We start from the raw sequence: 19,330 nt of genomic DNA, 5'->3' as shown, positions 1-19,330 counted from the left end.
TAACCCAATATTGTATAAATATATATTGTTGCCTCAAACGTATGAATTTTATTACCTAATTGTTATCATTATAAGATATATAATGTTATTATATTATCTTTTATGATACGTACTTATTACAAAATATTTTATATATCATATTAAATTTAAGAGATAAAATAATAATTAAAAGGGTATTTGAGATACTTATAAATATTTTAAAATATATACTTTAAACTTCATTGTTCATAATATAAAAAGTATCACATCTAACATTTTAAGTTTTATTTTTTTAAGTTAAAGATTTTAAATTTTAGTTAATCAATTTACTTAATTAGTTTCTTAATGTTATACTAAAATCTATATTACATACAAAATGTTAGCCATAAAGTGTTTTACAATAAATATATGTTTTATTTTTTTAAGAGAATAATAAATTATTTTTTTGCAGTTAACATTTTATCCTAATACTTTAAACACACATTTTTTCAAATAATTCCAAACAGTTTGAGATGAGTTGATTTGATAAGATGAGTAAAAATCTAAAATTATTTAAAATAAAGTGTTTATATATATATATATATATTTTTTTTAATATGAGTAAATACAAAAAATAAAATAATTACAAAAAACAAATAAATAATTCAAAAAAGCGCTGTAAAAGTCAAGAGCAGAAGATAATATGAGGCGGCTCTCTGCGCTTAAATTCAAAACTCGAATCCCATCAATTTCCCGCTCCAAATCACACTTACCCCTTCAAAAGGCAAAAACCCATTCCTCCATCTTCCGTCTTCCAAAAATCAAAATTTAGACTTCCTGAATCTTTATACTAATTTGTTAAACTTCCATGTCAGCTCTGTCGACCCGCCGGCTCAGGGACCCAAATGCCGGCACCGGACCCAGAACCACTGCACAAAAACCAGCAAAAAACCTCTCCCCCATCTCCATAACCACCAAAACCTCTACTCAGTCTCTTCAAAAATCGTCGTCTGGGAAGGAGAACCCCAGGTCCGGTTTTAGGGCCTCTGGATCCGCTCAAAAGCCCGTTATTCGGCCCGTTCCTCGGGTGGAGAAGGCAGCTGTGGGCTTGGGAGGCGACGGAGAGGCGCGTGCTAGGTGGTCTACGTCAGCAGCTCCAAGAGGTAGGAGCCCTAGCCCGTCTCAGTTCATTAGGGTTTTTTCTGATTTGAGAAGAGAGAAGGGTTCTAAGGTTTCTGCCGATAGGTCTGGTAAGGGTGTGAGTAAAGAAAGTAAATGGACTAGGAATTCGATTGTGAGCACGAATGAAAATGGCACGAGTAATTTTAAGGAGAATGGTGATTCCAGTGATAATTTGGTTAAATCGAGTACGTTTTCTGAGGGGCTAGGGCAGGAATCTGGAAAGAACTTGAATTTGAGCGCAGATTTGGCGAACCGTAGTGCTTACAAGGGCTTTAAAGGAAAGGGCAGTTCGGGTTTTGCTAGCTTAGACGCTAGTGCTAATGTTAATAAGGGACGTGACGAGAAACCTGTTTCTGTTTCGAAATCTGACGATAAAATCGAACAGGTTAGGAAAGGTGTTAACTTAGGTTTAAGGAGAACGTCTCTGGACGGGGATGCAAGGGTTTTGGAGATTTCTAAAGAGAACGGAGTGAATGAAGATGGTGTAAGCAGTTGGGTGAGTAACAAGTACCAAAGCAAGCTTCATGAGAAGCTAGCTTTTCTTGAAGGAAAGGTTAAGAGAATTGCTTCAGATATTAAGAAGACTAAGGAGATGTTGGATATGAATAATCCAGATGCATCCAAGATGATACTTTCGGATATTCAGGAAAAGATTTCTGGTATTGAGAAGGCTATGGGTAATGTTGTTAGTAATTCGGGTAGCAAATTAGGCGTTTCAACTAGCAGTGTAAGTGATAATAGGGAGGTGAAAATTGCAGGTAAGAGTGAAGTTAATCAAGCCGAGAGTGTGAAAAGTTCTGTTAATGGATTGAATAGTGAAGATTTAGAAGCTAGACTCTTTCCTCATCATAAGTTGCTTCGGGGTCGAACATCCTTGAAGGCATCCTCAGGAGGCTCTCAAAGTCTAGAACTGCCTGATGTAACAGAACCTAGCAGAGAAGTAAATGTGGAAGAGAAGCCATTGAGTCCAGTTGAGGAAAATCCCATAGCTTTGGAATTCTTGGCTTCTGTTGATAAGGAGCCTGCCAAAATCACAGTTAGGAGAGATCAAGTTCATATGGCCCATTGTGAAGTCCAGGAAATGGATGGCAATGCAATATCAGGGAAGCAAGACTCTTCAAACAAGTTCAATGAAAATGCTGATCTTGATCTCCTTCTCAAAGCTGATGAAAGGCTTGATGAATTTGATGATCAGGAGAACAGACAAGAAATTATTATCGATGAAGAGACTGATGATCCTTGTGTCTACCAGCTAAATGAAATGGGTTTCAAAACTTCTACAGGAGGATGGTTTGTGTCGGAAGGAGAGGCAGTTCTTCTAGCACATGATGATGGCTCATGTTCCTTTTATGACATTGCTAATCTTGAGGTATTTCAATCTTATGCCATTGTAGAGTTAGAACTTAAGATTTTGATTTTGCATCATAATGTTGGAGAGGCCAGCTGCTCTTTTAATGTAATTGCTTTGTCTTTATTTAACTGCACTTAAGATGTCTCCCCACATTGCATGTTTTATTTCTTTCCAGAAAATCAACGGATTGGCTTCATATTGTTTATGAGATTGTTGAATTCTTTCTTTTATGGTTCTGCAATTCCTAACTCTTCTTTGTACTTGTCTTCCCAATAGAAAAAGTAGTTTTCTACAATGTTGCTGGCTTCGTTATGTATTCCAGACTCAAGGATTTGTTAGCTGATGTCATATTGCTTACCGAGTTTGTTTTTGTTCCTATTTTGTGGTTTGCTTGGTATCTTTACTGCAACAGAAAGTGTGGTAAGCATATCAAGCAAAATTATTTCTTCTAGTTTGTTTTAGTTCCTGATTTTCGCTGTATGGTTTACTTGTTGATACTAATTTCTATAAGAGAAAATGTACTAAGCTGACCAAGCAAAAAATATTTCCTTTGAATTACCGCCAGTAGCTTGTTTTATGTATCAATGCAATCAGGCATGCGATTTTTTATAGACATACTTTGACCAAATTATGCTTCGTCTTACTTCAGGAGAAGGCAGTATATAACCCTCCTATGGGAATCTCACCTAATATATGGAGGGACTGTTGGATAATCCGTGCTCCAGGTGCAGATGGTTGTTCGGGCAGATATGTTGTGGCTGCATCTGCTGGCAATACATTAGATTCTGGATTTTGTTCATGGGATTTCTATGCCAAAGATGTGCGTGCTTTCCACATTGAGGAAGGAGGGACAGTAGCTTCAAGAACTGTGCTAGGCCCATTACCCAATAACACTATGCACGGAAGAAATACTTTGACTAGTACTTTGATGCCAGAAACTCAGCAGTGGTGGTATAAACCATGTGGACCTCTTATCATCTCAACTGCCAGTTCCCAGAGGGCTGTCAAAGTTTTTGACATCCGAGATGGTGAGAAAATAATGAATTGGGAGTTGCAGAAGCCTGTACTAACAATGGACTATTCAAGCCCTTTGCAGTGGAGGAACAGAGGAAAAGTGGTAATAGCTGAAGTGGAAACGATTTCTGTATGGGATGTGAGCTCCCTTCATGCTCAAGCATTAGTTTCCATTTCTTCCTCAGGTCGAAAAATCTCTGCTCTCCATGTAAATAACACTGATGCAGAATTAGGTGGAGGGGTTCGTTTGAGGTTAGACCTTCAATCGGGGCTTCCATTAATGATTTCATGTTCTTATGTTTATCCCCCTTGCCTATGTTTAAGAGAGAAGGGTTTCATATGATTTCTTTAATGATGTTTGTGAAATAATATAGATTTTTACCATTTTAACATCTTGTCAAGTCTGTGCTAGTTTTTCTCTTTTGCTTACTGCTTGCTCTGACTGTATCTTGTGAAATAATAAGGTGGTTTGTGTTTGAAATACAGAGCAACTTCCTCAGAAGCTGAAGGAAATGATGGTGTCTTTTGCACCCCTGATTCCATTAATATTTTGGATTTTCGCCACCCATCTGGCATTGGTGCAAAAATACCAAAACTTGGTGTAAATGTGCATTCTGTTTCATCTCGTGGGGATTCTATATTTCTTGGCTGCACCAACGTGAGGTCTGCAGGAAAAAAGCAGCTGTGTTCTCAGGTGCAGCAATTTTCACTGCGGAAACAAAGGCTAGTTAGCACCTACTCTTTGCCAGAATCCAATGCTCACTTGCATCACTCAGCTATAACACAAGTGTGGGGAAATTCAAATCTTGTGATGGCTGTCTGTGGGCTTGGGCTATTTGTGTTTGATGCATTGAGTGATGATTCATTACAGTCTTTCACTAGTGAATGTGGCGGTTTCCAGAAGGTTAAAGAAATCATTGGCACAGACGACCTGTATTCTCCTTCTTTTGATTATTCAGGATCCCGGATTCTCCTCATATCAAGAGATCGCCCAGCTCAGTGGAGGCACTTACTGTAAGTTTTACACATGCTCGAAAATGTTTGTTGTAATTTATCAGGACTAAGAAAGTATTAAATAACTTCTTGTTATTTATATCTGTTTCTCATTATTAAAGTTTACAAGGTGAGTTTGCTATTTGTTGAAGCCAGGTTGATTTGCACTGAATTAGAAATTCCTCATTTTTGGTTTGTATACTAGCATATAATATAATTTTATTCTCAGCTAGTTCTCTTTCTGAAAGAAAGGCATAAAGAACTTTAACTTTGGAGAAGGGATGGCTTTAGGATCACAGTTCAGCAGTGACAATACCTGCATCTGTAACTAATCTCCTCAGGTTCACTGGGAAGCTTGATTTGCCAGATCTGATGATAAAACACTTGTTTTTTCTGTCAAAATTATTTTTCTTTGGGTTTACTGGAAACAATTATATGATTTTTGGTTTGTATATCTTTGAGTCTTTACAGTCGCATTATTTTGCGTACATCATATGAAAATATGCATGGACATTGAAAAACATTCCAGCATCTAATGAAAAAGTAGTTTGACTTAAAAAATTAAACTGTAAAAACAGCTATGAATATGGGAAGAAAACCAGTAATATACGAGGTACAGGTAGTAGTTAGTGAGTAGGAGTTATTAAGTGACTGTAGAGCTGCTGGGGTGTGAAGGTTAGAGGAGGGATGAGTTGACGAGTAATGTAGGGGGTCCAAGATGCACAAAAGTCTTCCATCTCTTCAAAATTTGCGTAGTAGTTAGCAGGAGAAGAAGGGTGGGTGAACAGGGGAAGTGTAATTTAATCTTCTTTGTAGTGAAGATGCCTAACTTGAGTGGCACCGCACCTACTTCTCACCAAAACCATGAAGGCTATAAAAATTCTAAAAAAAATATTGTAAATTTTGAACTTAATAAAAAGTTTGAATTTAAGATTTGAGGTGTATAATTTTTAGATAAAATTATTTTTTAAGTAATACTACCAATATAAAAGTTGTTTACTACCAATATAAGTAATACCTTTGATAGGTATGTTATTGGATAATTGTCTCTTTGAATAAACTCTTAAAATAAAAAATGTATTATTTGACTCTTTTATATAAATTGTTAATCAAGATTTTTATGGTGAATAAGATGGCAATTAATTAAGCAACATATTATATATCAATCACAATCCGGCAAAGACTTCAAAAAATCTAGATTTATGGTGAATAAGACGGCAATTAATTGAGAAGCAATATGTATCGTATTAATCACTAGAAAAGAAAATTTCCACTTATAGAAATGATTTTGAGTAGTTGGCTAAAAATAAATGTGGGGTTCAACTGTATTTCATTTGAAATATAAATATATATATAATTTTTTTTTTTAATGAGATTATGAGTTGAAATTGTATTATGTAAGTATTTTGTGTGTGTATTTTTGTTAAAAAAAATTGTGATATTATTAATTACGTTATTATTGACATATAAGTAATATATAATTATTGCAATATATGATTTATATATTCAAATATATAAATAATTTTTAAGGCCTATTGGGCAAGTAATCAGATACATACGAACTGCAAAACTACATCTAATTGATATGGAGAAACAAAGAGGGGAATACTTGAAGTTAATTAACATCTATTAACATCATCCCTATTGACAATTATAACTACATTTGCGTTATTCATTGATTGTGACACTCTTTTTCATCCTATTCCAAGATATAGGAAATGGACAAGAATTTAATTAAAGTAATATAAGGGCAATCCACAAATATATATATATATACACACACATACACGTATAAGAAGATTATTGTTGAGAGCAGTTATATATATACACATGTATATGTATATACGCACACACTAACATATATTGCCACTAAATTAAGGACACGAAAATGGAAGATTTGAAACCTAACCCACAAAATTTTGGCAAAAAGAAAACTAAGACCGCGAGATCATTCCGGAATCACCTTTAGTTTACCTATAACAGATTACTTTGCTATCTTCTTTAACCTCTTGTTATTATTCATACTTATCCGTATGTGCATATATACATATACACACATATATATATATAATAGATTATGCTATAGAAACATATAAATAAATTCTGGAATTCCCCGGTAATATGAAGAGCAATTTGGGCAGCTGAGATGGCTGTGTCTGATGGGTCCAAGTCAAATTCCCCCGTGCTTAAAAGAAGAAGAAGCATTAAAATGTGGCTGTAGTGGTTTTCGGTTAAGAAATCAACTTGTTTTAGGTGGACAGAAATGTAATTGTGGTCTGTAATCGCGTATCGTAGTCTATTATTTAATGCTTGGGGGGGACACAAAACCTCATTTGGTGCAAATGCATTGAGTGTATATATACATATATATCTACACCTATACATATACATATATGGTGCCTATTTTTTAAGATTAAATGCATGGGATATTGCATGATACACGATATCTTGTAGTGTATATTTTTGGTCTATTTTTCTTTTTCCCCTTGATGTGAACAGATTATTTGCTTATATATATAGAGGTTTCCATCTCTTAGACTTGGCATCCCACTTGTGTTTTATTTAGTGTGTATATATATATATAGAGAGAGAGAGAGAGAGAGAGAATAAGTTAAAAAAAAGAAAAAAACATTAGTGGTTGTGGAGTTAAAAGAGAAGAAAAGATGGGAAAAGAGAGAGGAGAGGGTAAATACAGTCACGGGTTCTCACATGGTGAGATGGAGTCTTTGGCAAGCATATGCGAAGCAGTTTTGCCACCTTCTTCCTCCATGGAAGACCAAACTCTGCAATCCTTCTATAGGGCTTCTGGCTCTCAACCTCCTATCCCAGATGAGGTACGTATATATAAATTATAGTTATTAAATTACTAGAAAAATTTAGAAAATGACTTCCAATACATGATGCATCTAAGACATTACGATTTTCCCAGTAGTTTATGATGATCATGTACAATATAGAGTAGAGTGATTACAGAGTCTGCAATTTAGCCTTAAAATCATACCTATGAACATTTACAGATTGCAGAGCTACTAACAAAGAGAGGATTGATAGAAGCAAAATTGATAGTGAGGATTGTACTGTTGATGTTATCAACAAGATTGGGTACCTTACTCCTCTGTGGCGCCCTTTCTTTTACTTGGAACTTTCCGTACATCAACAAATTCTCCAGTCTGTGTTTGGAGGATAGAGAGAAAGTTCTGCAGAAATGGTTCAAGCATTGCCTCTTTACTCCAATCAGGATTGCCTTTATCTACGTCAAAGTCATGTGCCTCTACATTTTCTTCTCCAGGGTATTTAATCTTTTACCTACTCATTCACATATAATGCATATGATTTTCTCCTTTTTCATTTTGTATTTCCACCTTTGCAAGTTTCAGCTATTCCAGGAAGCAGCTAATTTTTCTTGCACATACATTTTTTTTAATATAACATTAACTGCATACATGTGCTTGCACATGTTTCCTATCATTAGTCAACACTCAAATTTATCATACAACAAAATGTTATTCTGAATGCTATATCGGGGTGAGAGTAAACACTAAATAGGTACAACAATATTAAATCATCAAATGCTGAGAATTGAGATATTAACAATCTAATTTAGTTGAACAACAAGTTTCCTACACTCCTAATTATGGCTATATCAAAATGATTATTTCCTTCCATTTTAACAGGATTTAAGTTCTCTGGTAGCGTATGCAGTTCAAACAAACTCAGCTAAACACAATCTCTTTAACGGTTTATTTATCTAGGAGGAGCCTTTTTCTCATTACTGGTTACTTGAATTTCAAACTTTCTTCTCTTTCTTTTGAAAGCAAAATATCCAACTTTTTTTTTTCAGCCAACATCTTTTGGTACAATCTTTATTTTTTTTTGCTTACTATTTCAACTACTCCATTGTAGAATGATAAAAATGATAATATCCACTATATCAAACATTTTGAAGCAACTTTCAGAAAGTGCCAGATAAATATTCATTTATGTATTTACTTACGTAAATAAACAGCGGAACACAGAAGATGCATCATCTCCTTGAACTGGCTAAGAAATTTCCTGAATAGGCTCAAAATACAACTCATATTTCAAAAGAAACACGCCCCATATGCTCTCTTGTAGACAAGGGGCCTCGATTGGGTTCGACTTTAGAAATAACTTTAGGTTAGATTTTATAAAAGTAGGAAACAACTTTTATCCTCATAGAATAACCCGCCTTTTAAATGAAAGAAAAATCATATATCATCGCACTAAACGGGAAACCAATATTTCTAAGTACCAGAGTAATTGATATCACAGGAGCTAGCGGGATTCCAATAGAACCAAAAAAAGAACTCCTAAGACAAATTCTCAAATGCTAAATTCAAGGGCATGATCATTCAGAAATCATGAATTACAAATTTCCAGTAATTGTGATCCTAATTTGCAACTGAAGGATGATAAACTTAGCCCTAAGGAAGCTGAGTTAGGATTATTTTTCCCTTAATCCCTTCTTTGAAGTCCAAATATATAATACATTATGCTAGAAATATACTCAGAACTATACATACTTTCAATCATATTTATGATTCTCAAGTTTCAAATTCTTACTGCAGGTCGATGGAACAGTTAAAAACCCAGCCTGGAAAGCCATAGGGTATCAGCTAGGAACTGATGGGGATCTGTCCCAAGTTCCAAAAGACAGACTCCTTCAAAAGGGAATGATAGAGACCAAACATGAGACTCATGAAACTCTTGTTCAATCTCTTATCCAGAAAGGTCTCAAAGCGACACAAGATTCCAAACAGGAGCACATTAAAGTCCAATGTGATGTTGTCATTGTAGGCTCTGGTTGTGGTGGAGGTGTTGCAGCTGCTGTTTTAGCAAGCTCAGGCCAAAAGGTGGTTGTCCTCGAGAAAGGAGACTATTTCACTCCAGCAGAATATTCTCCCTATGAGGGACCCTCGTTAGAACGACTTTATGAATGTGGAGGGGTCCTTCCAACTGTAGATGGGAATATGATGATTTTAGCAGGAGCAACAGTGGGTGGTGGCTCAGCTGTCAACTGGTCAGCATGCATCAAAACACCGAAGTCTGTGCTTCGGGAATGGGCTGACAACCATAAGATCCCGGTCTTTGGCACCACGGAATATCTCTCTGCCATGGATATTGTATGTAAAAGACTTGGTGTGACCGAGAATTGTGTTCAGGAGAGCTTTCAAAATCAAGTACTTCGAAAAGGGTGCGAAAATCTGGGTCTCAAAGTTGAAAAGGTGCCACGTAATTCCTCAGAGGATCATTACTGTGGATCTTGTGGCTATGGTTGTAAACAAGGAGACAAGAAAGGGACTGATTGCACATGGCTGGTGGATGCTGTAAACCATGGTGCAGTGATCTTAACCGGATGCAAAGCTGAGAGATTCATATTAGAGAAAAACAAAAGTGGCAGTAAGAGGAAAAGGAAATGCCTGGGAGTGATTGCAAAATCATTGAATGAAACCATAACGATGAAACTGCAATTTGAAGCTAAAGTAACAATCTCAGCATGTGGGGCACTTTTGACACCTCCCTTAATGCTTTCCAGTGGATTGAAGAACCGAAACATTGGTCGAAACCTTCATCTTCATCCTGTTCTAATGGCTTGGGGATACTTTCCGGAGCCAAATACAGAGTTCAAGGGAAAATCCTACGAGGGTGGAATAATCACATCAGTCCATAAGGTAGTATCAGGAGATTCTGATGTAAAAGCCATCATAGAAACTCCTCAACTTGGTCCTGCATCATTTGCCACATTATGCCCATGGGTATCTGGACTTGATATGAAAAACAGAATGACAAAATTTTCACGAACGTCTCACTTGATTACAATTGTAAGGGACCAGGGGTCAGGAGAAGTGAAGTTGGAGGGAAGAATAAGCTATTACCTCAGCAGAGAAGACAAAGAAAATTTAAAGGCTGGATTGCGGCGGGCAATTCAGATTTTAATAGCAGCTGGAGCAGTTGAAGTGGGCACCCACCGAAGCGATGGGCAAAGAATCAAATGTAAAGGGCTAAATGAGAAGGAAATAGAGGAATTTTTGGAGACAGTTTCTCCAGTGGACGGGGCAATATCCTTTGCAGAGAACTGGGTGCTCTATTCTTCTGCTCATCAGATGGGAAGTTGTAGAATGGGGATCAACGAGAAAGAAGGTGCAGTTAATGAGAATGGGGAGAGTTGGGAAGCAGAAGGCTTATTCGTTTGTGATGCTAGTGTTCTGCCAAGTGCCGTTGGAGTTAATCCCATGATAACCATTGAGGCGACAGCTTACTGTCTTTCCAACAGAATAGCAGAGTTTTTAAGAATACAACAAACAAAAAAGGTTTACTAATCATTCATAAACAACCATAATATTAACGTTTTATATGTTCTATGTTTTCATTCTGCAGGAGAAAACAAGAAAAAGAAAAAGGAAATGATAATGGAGTTTGAGCCACAGTAGCACTAACAAGACCGGGTTAAAGTAAGCATGAAAGCCTCATGTGGCAGCCACAGCCAGTAAATTAGCAGAAGAGAACTAATAGAATAATGTGGGGAATGGAAAAGAGTCCTGAGAACTCCTCTACCTGGGAAATAAATCAAATAGATATATACTCCATTAATGTCAATAAGAAAGCAAAACCTTTCTAAAATTTCTCTTTGATTTTGGTTCGCTGCATACAATTTGCACGTATTATGATCTTTATATTTTGACAACTCACATTCTTACATACTTAGACCACATTGAACTCAGTGAATAATCTTGCTACCGCGATAGCTATAGAGTGTCAAGTATGCTTCGGGGGTGTATACAATCTTCGAAATTTTTGCATATTTAAAGTTTCAAAATTAAAAAAAAAAAGGTAAAATCCAGAATATGAATTCAACAACAAAGATTTGTTTCAGTCAAGTGATTTACGCCATGTACACAAATGCTTATTGTGAAGTGACTAACTACGATGTTTATAGAAACTCAAGAACCAGAATAAATATTAAAGCAAAATTAGAACGCAGAAAAGAAAGAAAAACAATGCATGACAAAAAAGGTGCCGATACTTGATGATTACTTGGCAAATTAGAACCAAATAAACCTAGAGAAAAAATATGGTTGAAGCTCGCCTTGAGGAGATTCAATGATCTTCTTCGTCGAAAAGTTGTTACCTCATTTGAAGGGGAGAAAGCATCCTTAGTTGTCGTATGGATTTCGTCCTAAGAGAAATTCCCACGATTTCATGAAAGCATGATCTGGGGTGAGATAATTGAACTGTGAATCTTCCAAATCCCAAATACCTTCCTCTACGGGGCAAGAGAGTTGCCCTAATGACTTACTGATTTTTTTTCATTATGTTTGGACACACAGAAGACAGGAACGGGTTTTGTAGAGAGGAAAAATAAAAATTAATGAAGGAAAAAAAAAAAGGTTAGTGCTTAAATTTTTAGAAGCTCTATAATGTTCTTGGAAGAAATCTATTACGAGATTATTTTGATTTAATTTACTTAAATTTAATTTTTTTTTTTTTAAATTAATCAGTCATATATTTGATTAAAATTTTAATTACCAAACATAAATAGTTATTTCTTAAATTAATAAAGAAAAAGATAAAAGAATAAATCATGTAAATTGCTAAAAGACAAGACAAGTTAAAAGAATATAGTGCCCTTTTTAAGATCTAATAAGCACCATAATTTACCACTAATCTTCATTTATGAGCATACAATCTCTAATTAGAAACAAAAAGCATGATAATTACATTATCAAATTTTTTGAGTGAGCTCTACTCAGATGTTGTTTTTATTAGAATATTACTCGTATCAAGCTTCCGAACACATTATGTGAAAGTCCATCATAAAAAAAGCTTATTAAATTATAATAAGCCCGTTAAAGGAGATTACAATGATTTCAACGATGGCAAAATCAAAGAGATCGATGATAAGGCCACATTTACATGGGTCGAGAAATGCCATTTTGATGACAATGATCTTACATGATTAATTAATTTGCAGATTTACACATTTGAGATTTATAGAGTTGGACCTGCAAAGAACATTGTGATATGAAGCTTCACATCCACATTGCCATAATAAAATATGGATTCTTTGAGCTGTATTTGGTCATCACAGCAATTGGAAGAAGAAGAAGAAGCGCATGGCCTCCATTGATATATCAGCTTTTCTTTTCAGGAGCTTCTATACATATTCATCTTTGAAAACAGATTCTTTAATCTCACCAATCAGAATCTGTTTCCCGGAAGGGCAAAGGAACTGCTTTTACTGCCCGGAATTTCCCAGCATTGTTTAGATGTTCGTTTTCCAACCTGTTTAATTAATTTGTCATGATCATCAATAACTGATTGCTGATTTTGTTTTTCAGTTTACTTTCCAGAGGAAGAGAAAAGTACCTGTAGAAATTCCAATGTCCTCGTCTGATCACCTCCAATGAAGCCAAGAAGAAGTCCAGTAACCGGGTTTGTACAGGGTTGATTCTAAATCGCATCACTGTCTCCACCCAAGCAACTCTGAGGACTACATTCAAGCCCTGCAATGCAATATAGCATATAGATTTGTATAAAAATCTTACTTCGGTTGTTAAATATTAAAATGATGAGGTGAAGGTGATAGATAATGAAGGGCTTACAATGGAGAAGTAATAGATGGTCTTGTTCTTGAGGATAAGATCATCTCTAAGCCATGGATTTTTAGACTTGGGGTTGAGAAATCCCCAGTCCTTGACAAAATCCCAGTATAACTGATAAATTGTTGCCACAGCAGACGTCAACAGCACAATTCCAAACCACAAGTGGTTGCTCTGCCTAGCATATGTTATCCTTGCACCAGCTGCCACCATTGCCGATACATACTTACCCATGTTAGCCAAATGGTTCACGTCACATTCGTCGAACCATCTCCTTGCACACTTGATTATCATTACGCCAATAAACAATAAGTTAGTTCAACTTTTCCAGAAATGAATAAATTTTTTTTCTATTGATATAGAATAAACCGAAAATAATGTCTGATCTAGTTTAACCGATTTTTCAGTTTAAATTTGAATACAATCATGTTTAAGTGTAGGTACCTGCATCGCCCGCCAGTAGTAGGGCAGAAATGAGATAACATAAGCTAGTTCCCTGTATAGCCTTCCATTTTTGCAGGTGTCATAGTGGTGTGTCTTGAAACTTCCAGCTACAAAGTAACAGGTGGTGGATTCAAGGTGTCTCAACAATGGAATCTGTGTTAGAACACCAAAGGTCATACATGCTATATATAAGACTGGACAGAATTGACATACAGGCTAAGTGTGATTAACGTAATTACCTGGCTAGTAAGTTGGTCAGCCATGAAAAAGTCTACCATCAAAACCTGGTACCAAAACAAATCAAGCCCACAAGAAATGCTTTTATTTCCATTTACAAGAAAACTGAACACATCATGCGAAATCTCATATGATATGCGAAAGGGAAATGTACCTTGTAAAATGGAGAGCAGACTATGTTACGCAATATGCGGATAAAACAGTAGCGCGTAGGGCGATAGAAGATGTCAAATGGACAAATAAGCATACAAGTGAAGATCTGGGAAATGGGATTGGATACAATTATAGTTAGTGGAGAGATACAATTGAAAAGAACATCTAAAATTGGAAAATTTATGGTAAAGGATTAGTAGATGTAACAATTGATGTACCAGGAGGAGAATTCCAGGAATGGTGTCAACATGGCTGGGAGAAAAGCCACTGGCACGTAATATAAGGTGAATGACCATTGCACCAACAACGGCAGTCATGAAAGTGGTACAAATTAGAAAGGCATCTCTGTATCTTAGTGCTGTGTTTGGTTGAAATTCAAATATGAAGTTGTAATTGATCCTGGTACTCTTCCACATGAACAGGTTGCACCCATACATAAACAAGTGCAAACTCAATAGTGCAAACACACTGCAGATTATAATCACCAATTTCATCACTTGTTAGCTAAGATTTTTTTTTACCAAAAAATTCATATATTACGTCATTACCAATCATTAAAACAATCTCCTAATCAAAACACGTGGAAATACATATACCGATTTAAACCAAGAAGTAAAAGATAGAATTTATTGATAATGAAGAGACCTGAAAACAGGGTAGACTGTTTCCATGTAATCCAGTTGCGTGCCAGGGGAAAAAATGCCGGAAAGGTGAGCCAATATTACGTACACACTGAATAGGGATACGAAACATCCAGTGAACAAACCTGAAACCATAAAGAAAAGGGAAAACTCAATTAACAAATGTTGGTGGGGGCCATATATATATATATATATATATATATATATATATACACACACACACACATACACATATACATATATAATTTTCTTTGTCAAAAATTGAAATGGCATCCAGCAATGTTTCCACTTGCATGGAGATCTCCATTGATACAAGTTTTTTCTTTTAAGAAATTCATGGATTTTAATATTTAGGTGATATATTATATATTAATAACAACATAATTAACAATAAATCTATTGATATACACATAATTTTATATATAAAAAAAATCAAAATATTAATAATTTAATTAGAAAATAATTAATGTCACAAATAGATGAATGCACGACACATCATAAATATATTTGCAAATATACAACCCCTTTATATACATTTGCACGTTTTTGTTGAGCAAATATACATACTTCTTTTTTTCTTCTTTATGATAATGTTTATTTATTATAAAAATGATACATGTAGAACAGCTTTTGTTTAAAGTTGATATCTTTTGACTCCGCATGCATTTACGTACACGTTACATGTGTGTGTGTGTGTGTGTGTGTGTGTGTGTATGTATGTATGTATCTAAGTATTGAGGAACTGTAGTTTACAACTTTCAAAGTAATTATTGACTGCATGTTGGTAGAATTAGTTAATGAAGAAGAATTTTGTAGGGAGAGAATTACCAACAAAAAAGGTGACGACATGAGAATCTTTCTGCTGCTGAGGTCTCAAAAACTTCATTGCCTTTTTCCTGTCATTGTTGGCGAAGTTCTTTGTAAATATGGACTCCACTTCGTCCATAAGTCTAACGACCTTAATTAATCAAACATTACTACATATAGTTACTAACTATATCACCATCATAAACCATTTCCAAGTTTTTGGCTCAGCTACTACATAAAAAACATGCCAGTTAACTAGATTTATGGTAAAAACTTGTGTGGGAGACAACAAAATGAACTCTCTCTCTCTCTCGCTCTATATATATATATATATGTATGTATGTATGTATAAATTGTTACCTTGTCAGAACTAATGAAATGGGATCTCTTCACTGCTTTAAGATAACTTGATGATGCCTGTTGATTAGATACCTGTTTGGCATCACATGGTAAGTAATTGCCTGAGAAACAATTGATCTAACTGGTGGAATTATTACCTTTCATTAATTTCAGAAAATGGCAAACATAAATTTATGGTTGAAGTTTGATATTGATTTTAAAATTTCTATAGCATTATAGAAAGATTCAGACTATTACTCTCTGTCTCTCTCTCTCTCTCTCTCTATATATATATATATATATTTAAATATCAATTCAAGATTAAACTGTCAAAGCTTACATGGATTGATTAGTTACACCTTATATTTACCAAAAGTACAGCAGAGGAACCAAAAAAGAAACTTTTGATTTTATGTCTTCTCCAATTTCATTTATATCCTTATGCACAAAAATTACCTTGTCGAATTTCTTGAGGATTTTTGTAAAAGCAATCATGTTGAGTGAGCTGTGACAAAAAAAATTACCATATTTAGAATTAGGTAATTTATTAAATGCAGTGAGCAGATGAAAAATAAAGACAACATACAACACCATAGGGTCAACGGGTGGCATGAGAGTAATTAACGGGCGGCGGGGTCACCGCCCAAGGCGGTTCCCCACCAAACCCCAGGGTCCTGAGGAATTTAGTCTCAGGCCGTTTTCAGAAAAAGACAAAAACACATCACCTGCATTAATTGTCACAATATATTCTTTGCCTTTTACGTGTTCATACATAGTAGTATATGCAGAAATTATAATAAATTGAAAAAAATAAAAATAAAAATAAATTACCTGTAAGTCTTTAAGAGTCCAAGACCTCTGTAGAGCTCAACAAAAGCACCCCTGATCATTTTCTGGGCGCACTGAATTTTCTTTCGGTTGATTAAGTCTCCGGGCCCATCGGCTTTTGGGTTGTTGACCAGATCTTCCCAAAGCACCGACGTAACCGCCGTTATTGTCCGCATTGGGGTGGTGGCCGGTATGTCGATTCTCAACGCCATTTTTGGTTTCCCCTTCTTCGTCTTGTTCCTCGTTGCTGAGTTTATGAAGTTGACGCCATTTCTTTCCAGAGCTGCTATTACTTCCTCTGTTTCTGACGCTTCATTACCCGGACTTTCAATCGCTTCTCTTGGACTCTCTGCGTATTATTCATGTTAGATATTTTTTGCTGATTAAATATTTTTGTTTGTGTTCTGTTTTTGAGTTGTCATATTCTTTAGGGAGATGATTCTCTTATTGGATAAGAGATAAAGAGTTGAGTCAAAGTACATGTAATTCCCTATAAGAAAGCACTGGTTTGCTGAATAAAAATGCAGCTTTCATTTTTCTACATCTGCTCCAAGTATAACAATTCATTCCATCAATTTATATATACATATATATTTGATTTCATTTGAATGCAAAAATCATCTTGCATATGAATTATATCCTGTTAAATCCTTAAACATATATGTATATAGTAAATGGGATTCATATAGTGACCATAACTAATAAGTATCCATAAACGAATGAATACCCTCCATAAATATTTTTCATTAGATTTTATATCTGGAAGGAGAAAAAGAAAATTAAAACGAAAAGTTTTTGGAAGATTCAGGGAGGTGTTTGTTTATTGGGAAAAATATATGAGGTGAGTGTGACTAAACTGCATATAATATTGGCAAAGCAGGGCAGCAGACAAGAGAAATAAATAAAGACAGAATCTGCAAATTGAATTGTAAATAGAAGCAGTGAAATCCCACCACGTTATTAATGAATGATGATGAGAAATGATGAGTACCAGAGAAATCAGAGTTGGTAGCAGGAGAAGGCCAAGAACGAGGAAGAATCCCGGAAGAAGATTTGCAGCGACGTTCGCTAAGAATGTGCTTAAGGTCTTTGAGTATTTGTAGCTGCTTATTCAAAACCTCTCCTCTCTCCAAAAACTCACTCTCTTTAGTCTTGTAAAACTGGTTCACTTTATTCAATTCTTCGTCTAATCTCTCGAAAAACACCTTTACCTGTTCGTCATAATCACCATCACCATCATCCTCATCATACACACACACACACACACACATATATACAATTACTTCTGGAGAAACTATATGATATACCTCGTCTTCTTCGGAGAACAATTGAACAAGGTCTGTTTGGTAAACCTCCTCCCCGAGACCCCCTTCTCCACCACTCTTCCTTCTCACCTGTAATCCAACACAAAAAAGCAGTTGATAAAATTTTCTTCTTCTGGTGTTTCCTTGTCATTATCTTTTTCACCTGAGTTGGTTGTGAATTGGGTATGGTGTTTTTATTGATCTGTTATGCTAGTCACGATGGTTTCGTGATATGAGCATTCACATCCGTTTCTCTTTATTACTTTCGTGACAGAATCGTCATCATCCCCATTTTTAAATAATTTCAAATACAATTACCAAATTATATACACCAAAATATTCTAGTGACAAATACCAAACAAATATAAGAACCCAACAAAAATTCAAAGGAACCAGAAATATAGTCACATAGATGACAACATCATTTAGGGTGATTGACCGACTTGAGAGTGCAGGGGAGGGGGAAGGTAGGTACCAGAACTTTCATTAATTCATGAATGAGATCTTGGGTGGGACCGATCAAACTCACACATTAGAAAATTTAAACTCAAACCCGTATTCTCTCTGTAAACCAAAAATTACACCATCCAGATTTTCTTTTTACTTTGAAAAAATTTCAGAAGCAAAAACCCAGAATAAGAAGTGAGTTACCTGAATGATCTCGGGGGGGCTGTGACGGGAGTTGAACAAGTGGTGGCAGATTTTGCGGGCGACAAATCGGGCAGGGTCGAGAATGGAGCGGCCGAAATCATGGGAAAAGTCTTGATGAAGAGGTGATAATTTTGGTTGTTGTGAGAGTTTAATCTTCTTAATGTGCTTTTTGAGCTGCCAATAGTTGACGAAAGCTTCCTTCCATTCAGGGATTAGCTGAGCTTCAAGCTCCTTGGAGAACTTCACCATTGTAACGGGGAAATGAGAGGGAGGAGGTATGAAATGAGGAGTGAGTATATGTATATATAGTGATTAGTGAGGGAGAAAGAGAGACGTGTAGAAGTTTAAATGAGAAAAATGTCGTTGGCTCCTCTTATTTTCAGACATTAAAGGAAGTATCACAATTAAAAATTAATAATTTATTCTATATATAACTTTTATTTATTTATTTATTTATTTTTTTTAAAAAAATAAATATATATATATACATACATAACACAATGACAATTACAATTACAATTACAATTACAAACATGGTCTGGGACATATATAATCAGTTTAATTACCAAGGGTAAGGGAGTTCTTGTTTTTTTCTTAAAATCTGGAAATTTTGGTAATTCAAAGGATATTGACTCACACACATATATATATATATATATATATATATTTGGATAAACACACACATACATAAATATATAAAATTTTGGTAATAATTACATGTAATTTAAATTATAAGCTCCCATAAAATGATACGTATTAACTAAAACTCTAATCACATATATAACTATATATATTTATATATATGAT

At 35.2% G+C, this 19,330-nt stretch overlaps 3 protein-coding genes across 3 annotated transcripts; 2 read left to right on the top strand and 1 right to left on the bottom strand.

Annotated features, from left to right (window-relative positions):
- The first annotated feature begins 686 nt into the window (after positions 1–686).
- LOC110815930 (Transducin/WD40 repeat-like superfamily protein) lies at positions 687–4,697 on the top strand. The gene is made up of 3 exons (XM_022043908.2): positions 687–2,509; positions 3,141–3,757; positions 3,992–4,697. The coding sequence occupies exons 1-3, from the start codon at positions 827–829 to the stop codon at positions 4,521–4,523; spliced, it is 2,832 nt and encodes a 943-aa protein (XP_021899600.2). The 5' UTR covers positions 687–826; the 3' UTR covers positions 4,524–4,697.
- A 2,462-nt stretch (positions 4,698–7,159) lies between these two features.
- On the top strand, positions 7,160–11,151 carry FAO3 (fatty alcohol oxidase 3). Its single transcript, XM_022043844.2, has 3 exons — positions 7,160–7,332; positions 7,516–7,788; positions 9,088–11,151. Exons 1-3 carry the CDS (start codon positions 7,162–7,164, stop codon positions 10,837–10,839), a joined length of 2,196 nt encoding a protein of 731 aa, XP_021899536.2. The 5' UTR covers positions 7,160–7,161; the 3' UTR covers positions 10,840–11,151.
- A 1,083-nt stretch (positions 11,152–12,234) lies between these two features.
- PHO1 (phosphate 1) lies at positions 12,235–18,854 on the bottom strand. The gene is made up of 15 exons (XM_088215260.1): positions 18,524–18,854; positions 17,876–17,962; positions 17,560–17,779; positions 16,572–16,917; positions 16,197–16,245; positions 15,762–15,833; positions 15,423–15,552; positions 14,599–14,719; positions 14,172–14,421; positions 13,955–14,059; positions 13,803–13,847; positions 13,564–13,716; positions 13,123–13,401; positions 12,887–13,023; positions 12,235–12,802 (listed from the first exon to the last, which is right to left on the bottom strand). The coding sequence occupies exons 1-15, from the start codon at positions 18,770–18,772 to the stop codon at positions 12,712–12,714; spliced, it is 2,334 nt and encodes a 777-aa protein (XP_088071386.1). The 5' UTR covers positions 18,773–18,854; the 3' UTR covers positions 12,235–12,711.
- Positions 18,855–19,330: the final 476 nt, after the last annotated feature.

The sequence above is a fragment of the Carica papaya genome, chromosome 3 (genome assembly GCF_054855325.1).
Source record: "Carica papaya isolate Zhongbai chromosome 3, ASM5485532v1, whole genome shotgun sequence".
Lineage (NCBI taxonomy): Eukaryota > Viridiplantae > Streptophyta > Magnoliopsida > Brassicales > Caricaceae > Carica > Carica papaya.
Note: the sequence above shows the minus strand (reverse complement) of the source record. Positions and strands in the feature narration are given on the sequence as shown.